General features: G+C 38.5%; 1 protein-coding gene across 1 annotated transcript in view; it reads left to right on the top strand.

Annotated features, from left to right (window-relative positions):
• Positions 1-10,066, top strand: part of LOC121382379 (beta-mannosidase-like) — a 65,212-nt gene that overhangs the window by 28,137 nt on the left and 27,009 nt on the right. Inside the window, 1 exon segment of the mRNA XM_041511970.1 lies at positions 8,340-8,486. Coding sequence (XP_041367904.1) covers positions 8,340-8,486 — 147 coding nt within the window.

The raw sequence follows: 10,066 nt of genomic DNA, 5'->3' as shown, positions 1-10,066 counted from the left end.
GCTTGTGTGTCATACTGATTTTTCGAAACGAGTGTCAGGATTATTGTATTACCTGAGCAAGAGCATGAATCCGGACACGAGTTTCAGGATTTCTTTATTATCCACATTATCCAAAATATTATTTTTATGAATAACAAGCTAGGACCATATATTTTTACAACTTTAGCATCCATGTGATATATCTAGATTAAGTGTAGCTTATGTTTGAGACATAACAACCACTGAATAAACAGTTTACTGGGGTGTCGTTAAAAAAAAATCCTTTTCAGGTAATGTATTCAGACTCGTGGAAAAATGTAAAAAAAAAGTCCTGGAAAATGAACCAAAATGGTGCTAAAAGTCCTGGAAAATGAAAATGTTTTAAGTGTATGAACCCTGGAAATGTAACTAAAAAGAGATGATGAAATGACATAATTTTGATAAGCGTTTACACTAAGAAAGCCACATTAAGTTATGACATTGCTTCACAACATTACGTCATTCGTGGTGCACGTGAAATCATTTCGACACATGTGGGTCATACTGATTAAATTTCCCTGAATATCTTGAACTACATGTTGTATGTTGATAATACAATTGTTTATTGACTTGAATATTATATTGGTATAACCTAATCGTCTCGATCTTGCATTGAACCTTCTTGTCTTTTTAAAAGGTTGGTCATTTAGCTTGTAAATTATGCCTTATACAAAAAACAACCTGAAATATATGTTTAAAACTTAGTTACATTTGCTAAAACTCATATGTACTAGCTACAATTATTATGGATTATTTCAATCATGCTCTTTTCAAGGGGGGTGGGGGGGGGACCTAGATCAGCCGGTAGAGCACTCACCTGATGTGCTTGCATCATAGGATCAAACCACCTCAGTGGACATATATATTCTCAGATTTGTTTATTTTCCCTGTCCTACGACTGGTATATCAAAAGCTGTGGAAAAGTTCATGTAAATCTTTGATATTCAGTAGCCACTGATTAATTAATCAATGTGCTCAAGTATTGAAGAGTTCATACAGATTTGAAAAGTGCTTGAATTTGAGTGCTCATGATAATGAAAAGCCCTTGAATTTGTCAAAACCCTTGAAAAGTGCTTTTAATTAATTTTGGAACGTTTATTTGCATATTTCCACTGATAAATATTAAAATTTACCTTTCTTATATGTAAGTTTATTTTCTCTTAATTAAAAAAATTATCAGCTAGCCAGTGCCATTATGTCACAAAAAATAATAATTGTTATATACACTGTATTGGCATCGATGGCGCAGTGGTTAAGTCATCGGACTACAGGCTGGTAGGTACAGGGTTCACAGCCTGGTACCGGCTCCAACCCAGAGCAAGTTCTTAAGGGCTCAATGGATAGGTGTAAGGCCACTACACCTTCTTCTCTTTCACTAACCAACTAACCCACTGCCCTGGACAGACAGCTCAGATTCCTGAAGTGTGTGCCCAGGACAGTGTGCTTGAACCGTAACTGGATATAAGCACAAAAATAAGTTGAAATTAAATATACACTGTTTCGAATACTGATGGAAATTTATGAAACTAAGTGTTACCAACTGAACACAGTGAATGCAAAAGCCCTTAAAAACTGCAATTTTACAGTGAAAAGTGCTTGAATTTTGCCTTCCATATTGTGTACATGTACAAGATTGTGATAATGCAAAACCGATAGAGGTTTTCAGGTAAAATAAGCAGGCCTGAAACCATTTCCCTACGTCTTTCCATCATCCTACCCACAAGTTCCAGCCAGTGCACCGTGACTGGCATGTCAAAGGCCGTGGTATGTGTTATCCTGTCTGTAGGATGGTGCATATATAAAAGATCCCTTGCTATTATTGGAAAAAAGTAGCGGGTTTCCTCTCTAATTATATGTCAAAATCCAATAGCTAATGATTAATAAATCAATGCTCTAGTGGTGTCGTTAAACAAAACAAACTTTTAACTTTTTAACCTACCCACAATATTAGTTGTAATCGATGTAAAAATGTATGCCGATTCGTCTGGAAACCTGTGTTTAGCTGTTTTGCAGTAATGTTAATATGAATAAATGTTGTTATCTAAATTTGGGCATTTCCATTTAATTAGGGAGAAAATCAGCCTCTTTCCCTTCCCTCCGCATACAAAAATTGGAGCCCATGAACCTTATGTCATAAAACAAAAAGTCACTTTTCCTCCCCTATGTGATAAATTTTGGAACTGCCCTTAAAGAACTCTATTAAATGGTGTAAAAATATAACGTTCATCTGCTTCCTTTGTGTATAAAAGAATGCTATCAGATTTCAGGGAACCAAAATGGGTCATTTTGAAATAATTATATGACACTACAAAAATCCGATAAAACTGACAGCCGTTTATGGGTGGTGACACAAGTGACAAAATAATTGACAGCTCTATTAATTACATTGAAGTACCTGGGAATATAGAAATACTAAATGCTATTGTACAATTGTAACAGGACTCCAATAATCGTTTATCCGTGGTTCATAACAGAAATGTGATATCACACCAGGAAATGACAGCTCTGTTAATTACATTGAAGTACCTGGGAATATAGAAATACTAAATGCTATTGTACAATTGTAACAGGACTCCAATAATGGTTTATCCGTGGTTCATAACAGAAATGTGATATCGCACTAGGAAATTAACCATTGTAGAAGACAATTACTGGAGTAACCCAATTCATTTGATAAAATGTATTTTTTAGAATTAATAATAAAACAACTACTCTAGCAATACTTGTAAAAAGCAAAACTGGATTAGTATCTCCACAATTTGATAACAAGTTGCATGTATCCATAATTTTTAACATTTTCACAAGCGTATAAACTGTACATGGGGGGGGGGGGAGGGGGTTAAGTGGCCAGTGTACACTTTTCTGAAAATTAAAAATGTCGATCAACATTTTTCATTTGGGGATGTACACATTTTTGGGGGGGAGGGGGGTGGTCAAAAGTGTACTCTTTGTACACTTGTGAAAATGTTGAAAATTATGGACGGCCCCTTAGCAAGTAGGTTTTAACGGTATTCACAGAATGCTTGTTTCCCTCTGTTAATTACTTTAGACTACAAGTAAGCTAGTATGGCCCTGAAAGTACAACAAAAGTGATTGTTTTTACATAAGTGGCAAAATAATAGTATATTTGTTATAAAAATAATATATTCAAAATATCCTGTTTTGTTCACCTTTTGTTATATTCTCAAAACTGTTTAACAGTTGTTGTTTTTGTTATTTTCAGAAGTAAACATGTAGCTATAGATGTATTAACCTTGGATATTGCATGTGGCATGAAGACATAACCAGACTGGGCCCTAATTCACAAAACATCGTATGATTAGTTTTGTACGTAAACGTAAATCTACGACAAAATCACAATCCTTATTACTGCTAATAGTACCACTAATATAGTTTGAAATTCAGATATTTCAATTTCTTTTGTCTTTAAAATGCTCCATTTTCCGTAATGGTGTAATTTTGTGTGTCAAATACGTGTAAACCTATGACCGGTATCACTGTTAGTCGCAGACGTAAACTTATGTTTTGTGAAATGGGCCCCAAATGGTTATGCAGTAAAATTGCAAATTGGGAGACAATATTGGATCTTCTCCAGGGCCCTGTTTTATGAAGCGATCTTAGCAATGCACATAAGGTGATCTTAGTGCTATGATCACTTCATAAAACGGGACTCTGGTAAACAAAAAGGTCATTTCTAATCTTAGGCATTATTTTGTAAATTCCTGTTCTCACCCCCTATCCCATCTCCATTAGGTAAGGCCCTGTACAAACATATTCTGTAAATAGGTCTCATTGCTTTGTTTTAAAGGACGTTAGAAATGTTGGACCTCACAGATAAAGATTTCTAGTTTACTCCTGGCAACTAAGGTAGTTTTCACTTGGCTTGGCAAAATTTTAACTCAACATGAAATTCTATTTTCTAAATTCATCTTAAAATCTATTGTTTTTAATATATACTTATCTTTGATGGGTCGTGTTATATGGTATGTCATTGTCCATCGATCTGTACATACATCTGTCCATAAAAGTTTTGTTTCCGGAGCTTATCTTTCTTGTCATGCAACTTGGGAGGGCAGTGTTTTGCTTACCATAACTAGGTCACCACGACCTTATTTTCACACATTACTGCACATTGAAGAAAACCCTTGTCTGGGCCATATCTTCCTTATCAGTTCATATAGGATTATCAAACCTTGCATGTAAGTACAACTTGGGATGGTGGTGAGTTGCGTACCATAACTAGGTCACCACGACCTACTTTTGAGAGGTGTATCATGTACATCACCAGTACTCTTGTTTTTAGTTGAAGGAAACCCTTGTCCGGGCCATATCTTCCTTATCAGTTCATATAAGATTATCAAACCTTGCATGCAAGTACAACTTGGGATGGTGGCGAGTTGTGTACCGTAACTAGGTCACCATGACCTACTTTTGAGAGGCGTATCATGTACATCACCAGTACTTTTGTTTTTAGTTCAAGGAAACCCTTGTCCGGGCCATATCTTCTTTATCAATTCATATAGGATTATCAAACCTTGCATGTAAGTACAACTTGGGATGGTGGCGAGTTGTGTACCATAACTAGGTCACCATGACCTACTTTTGAGAGGCGTATCATGTACCTCACCAGTACTCTTGTTTTTAGTTGAAGAAAACCCTTGTCTGGGCCATATCTTCCTTATCAGTTCATATAGGATTATCAAACCTTGCATGCAAGTACAACTTGGGATGGTGGTGAGTTGTGTACCATAACTAGGTCACCACGACCTACTTTTGAGAGGTGTATCATGTACCTCACCAGTACTCTTGTTTTTAGTTGAAGAAAACCCTTGTCTGGGCCATATCTTCCTTATCAGTTCATATAAGATTATCAAACCTTGCATGCAAGTACAACTTGGGATGGTGGTGAATTGTGTACCATAACTAGGTCACCACGACCTACTTTTGAGAGGTGTATCATGTACATCACCAGTACTCTTGTTTTTAGTTGAAGAAAACACTTGTCTGGGCCATATCTTCCTTATCAGTTCATATAGGATTATCAAACCTTGCATGCAAGTACAACTTGGGATGGTGGTGAGTTGCGTACCATAACTAGGTCACCACGACCTACTTTTGAGAGGTGTATCATGTACCTCACCAGTACTCTTGTTTTTAGTTGAAGGAAACCCTTGTCTGGGCCATATCTTCTTTATCAATTCATATAGGATTATCAAACCTTGCATGCAAGTACAACTTGGGATGGTGGTGAGTTGCGTACCATAACTAGGTCACCACGACCTACTTTTGAGAGGTGTATCATGTACCTCACCAGTACTCTTGTTTTTAGTTGAAGGAAACCCTTGTCTGGGCCATATCTTCTTTATTAATTCATATAGGATTATCAAACCTTGCATGTAAGTACAACTTGGGATGGTGGTGAGTTGTGTACCGTAACTAGGTCACCATGACCTACTTTTGAGAGGCGTATCATGTACATCACCAGTACTCTTGTTTTTAGTTCAAGGAAACCCTTGTCCGGGCCATATCTTCTTTATCAATTCATATAGGATTATCAAACCTTGCATGCAAGTACAACTTGGGATGGTGGCGAGTTGTGTACCGTAACTAGGTCACCATGACCTACTTTTGAGAGGCGTATCATGTACATCACCAGTACTCTTGTTTTTAGTTCAAGGAAACCCTTGTCCGGGCCATATCTTCTTTATCAATTCATATAGGATTATCAAATCTTGCATGTAAGTACAACTTGGGATGGTGGCGAGTTGTGTACCATAACTAGGTCACCATGACCTACTTTTGAGAGGCGTATCATGTACATCACCAGTACTCTTGTTTTTAGTTCAAGGAAACCCTTGTCCGGGCCATATCTTCCTTATCAGTTCATATAGGATCATCAAACCTTGCATGCAAGTACAACTTGGGATGGTGGTGAGTTGTGTACCATAACTAGGTCACCATGACCTACTTTTGAGAGGCGTATCATGTACCTCACCAGTACTCTTCGTTTTTAGTTAAGAAAAGTCTTGAGTATAATTTGTAGAAAGTTAACATTATTTGAATAGTATACATCATATGCTGTGAGTCATGTGCGTGTTCAAATATTTATCAGAACAACAGCATCAGCATGATGGCGAGATGTGCCTGTTGTGTTTTTCTGTTTCGCATGTTTGTATTGTGTAACGCTAACTACATGGAGAACCTGAATGGGAAATGGACACTTTGGAATAACAAGAGAGGTAAACATCTGATATAATATCACTCTGATAGGACTTGAATTGTTAAATAAATGTATACAATACCTTTATTATTTAATATAATGTTGAAATATGTAAAATTAAAATAACATTAAATGTAAACAAAAATAGATTATTTCATTGATGGAATATTTATGTCACCCAAATAATTTCAGGGGCGGGATGTAACCCAGTGGTACAGCGTTCGCTCGATGCACGGTCGGCGTGGGATTGATCCATGTATGTGGGCCCATTGGGCTATTTCTCATTCCAGCCATTGCACCACAACTGGTATATCAAAGGCCGTGGTATGTACTACCCTGTCTGTGGGATGGTGCATATAAAAGATCCCTTGCTGCTAATCGAAAAGAGTAGCCCATGAAATGGCAACAGCGGGTTACCGTTTCCTCTCTCAATATCTGTGTGATCCTTAACCATAAGTCCGATGCCATATAACCGTAAATAAAATGTGTTGAGTGCGTCGTTAAATAAAACATTTCCTTCCTTCCTTCCCAAATAATTTATATCCAACTAAGACTTAGTAGTCCCATTCAAACCATCACAATCAGGCTCAAGCACACTATTCTGGCCAAGTTGAAAATAGGAACAGGATATAGTCCAGTGGTAAATTAAGCTCTTGCTTGACGGGCAGTTGATTGATCCCTGTAGGTGGGCCCATTGGGCTATTTCTCATCCCAGCCGGTACTCCACAACTGGTGTAACAATGTCATCTTTTCTGTGGGATGGTGCATATAAAAAGAGTCCTTGCTGCTATAATCAAAAAGTGTAGCCCATTATGTTTTGGTAACAGGTTTCCTCTTTAATTAACCATATGTCTAACAGCATATAACCATAATTACAATGTGTTGAGAGCATTGTTAAATAAAATATTTCTTTCTTCCCTAAAATTAACCTATATGTGATCAAGTTATATTAATTGCTGTTATGCTCATGAACTTGGATATTGGATATATAAACCCATAATTTCTTATAGCTACTTTAATTACTGTTTTCACGTGGAATCGGTGCGACCCAGTTTAATGGAATTTTGAGTTTTATTGAATAATAATTCAGGTTTTGGTGGAGGTTTAACATTTTGAAAATTAATCACATCATCATCTCTTAGAAAATAGCATTAGAAATTTAGGCACTAAGGAGAAGCAGGATGTAACCCAGTGGTAAAGCACTCGCCTGATGCACGGTTGGTCTAGGAATGATTCCTGTCAATGGGCCTTTGGACTCTTTCTGATTCCATTCAGTGCTCCACAACTGGTGTAACAAAGGCTGTGGTATGTACTGTCCTGTCTGTGGGATGCTGCATATAAAAGATCCTTTGCTGCTCCGCCTGCTACCAACCACGGTCGGGCTGCTGGTGCTCCCTTGCACCTGCCAATGCAAGCGGTCCCTCCGTTCCCCCTCCCCCACCTTTCCTGTCCTGGACGGAGGAGCCGGCCGAGGCCGGCTCTTGTGCCCAGGACAGGCGTGTGCTACAACAGCTTGCTCTGAATGTGCATGTGAAACCCTATGACCTTACCTGCTAATTGAAAAGAGTAGCCCTTTATCTGGCAACAGCGGGTTTCCTCTCTCATTATCATTTAAGGCACTAATGCTTGGCACACACCTGCTGATTAATACTGACTCAACAGTCATGTCAGCATTAATTGGTAGGCATGACAGTGGCATCCAATCTCCAATTTTTCCCCGATTAGACTTTCATGTGCTGGGGTGTGCAGGTGCACATTTTCAGAGTATACTGCTGACTCGAGAGTTGAGTCGGCGTTAATCAGTAGGTATTCACCAAACATGTGCCTCAGTAAGTCAAAGTACCAAAATACTTGTGGTGACTTGCTAACTTATTCAGGCCTGTAGGAACCGGGTGAGGGCCTGTGCCCCTCCCACCCACAGCCACCCTCCACAAACAAACACTTGAGGACGAAAATCCTTTGATCCTGCATACGTAAATAAAGGTAAAACTATTGTTTGTGACCCCTTTAGAGACTGAGGCCCCTCACTAGAAATTTTGCCTCTACCCTCTTCATATATCATTCATTCGTTTTTGACATTAAAATTCTTTCGACATTTCAGGTTTTTCACTCCAAGCCACAGTGCCTGGCAGTGTATACACTGCACTCCTCTCAGCTAAGATGATCGAAGACCCTCTGTATCGAGATAACGATGTTAAATACAAGTGGATAGGTCGAGAGAACTGGATATACTCACGCACTTTCAACTGTATGTACAAGCAACATCACTGTCGATATACCTCAACATATACATACAAATTTTCAAATGTACACACAACCAATGATACTGGGTATGGTGAAATATACTTGCTATATCTGTACAGTGAAACCTCTCAAGACCGGACCCTCTGTAAACCGGAATTCCCTCAAAACCGGACCCTCTGTAACCCGGAATTCCCTCAAAACCGGACCCTCTGTAACCTGGAATTCCCTCAAGACCGGACCCTCTGTAAACCGGAATTCCCTCAAAACCGGACATTTTACAGAGTCCCTTTTTAAAAACCAGGACAGAACATAACCTCTCTAAACCAGGATCCCTCTTAAAACTGGACATTTGTCTTGGTACTGAGGCTGTCCGGTTTAGAGTGTTTTCACTGTACAAGCAAATAGCATTTTAGAACATACAAAAACATTTCACTGTACACAAGTATATGAACAACATACAGCACCAGGCCTGGTGCTTATAAAACTCTAGATTCAAGATGTAATAGAATCTGAGACTTTAACGACATGACAACACCATACAAATTGCATGCATGTGACATCATTTGAGATTGACTGGCCTCGGTGGTGTTGTGGTTAGGCCATCGGTCAACAGGCTGGTAGGTACTGGGTTTGGATCTCGGTCGAGACATGGGATTTTTAATCCAGATACCGATTCCAAACCCTGAGTGAGTGCTCCGCAAGGCTCATTAGGTAGGTATAAACCACTTGCACCGACCAGTGATCCATAACTGGTTCAACAAAAGCCATGGTTTGTGCTATCCTGCCTGTGGGAAGCGCAAATAAAAGATCCCTTGCTGCTAATCGGAAAGAGTAGCCTATGAAGTGGCGACAGCGGGTTTCCTCTCAAAATCTCTGTGGTCCTTAACCCTATGTCTGACGCCATATAACTGTAAATAAAATGTGTTGAGTGCGTCGTTAAATAAAACATTTCCTTCTTTCCTAAAAGCACGGGCCCAGATATGTTACAATATATTCACTAACCTTTATCTGTACATACGTGCACCAGCATTATAAAATATCACCACAATCTTTCACATGCAATGGCAAAATACACTCATGAATGTTGAAGCTGTATGTACATGCAATAGCACTAGATATGTTAAAATATACTCACTGACGTGTACTTTCAACTCCATGTACATGCATTATCATTAGATACATTAAACATGTGCAAACACTGTTCTCTTGGTGTGTGATAGTATGGACATTATCAGATAGGGCAAAATACACTCATGAATGTTGAAGCTGTATGTACATGCAATAGCACTAGATATGTTAAAATATACTCACTGACGTGTACTTTCAACTCCATGTACATGCAGTATCATTAGATACATTAAACATGTGCAAACACTGTTCTCTTGGTGTGTGATGGTATGGACATTATCAGATAGGGCAAAATACACTCATGAATGTTGAAGCTGTATGTACATGCAATAGCACTAGATATGTTAAAATATACTCACTGAAGTGTACTTTCAACTCCATGTACATGCAGTATCATTAGATACATTAAACATGTGCAAACACTGTTCTCTTGGTGTGTGATGGTATGGACATTAT

This window comes from Gigantopelta aegis, chromosome 2 (assembly GCF_016097555.1).
Source record: "Gigantopelta aegis isolate Gae_Host chromosome 2, Gae_host_genome, whole genome shotgun sequence".
Taxonomy (NCBI): Eukaryota; Metazoa; Mollusca; class Gastropoda; order Neomphalida; family Peltospiridae; genus Gigantopelta; species Gigantopelta aegis.
This window is presented reverse-complemented; position numbering and strand designations above follow the sequence as displayed.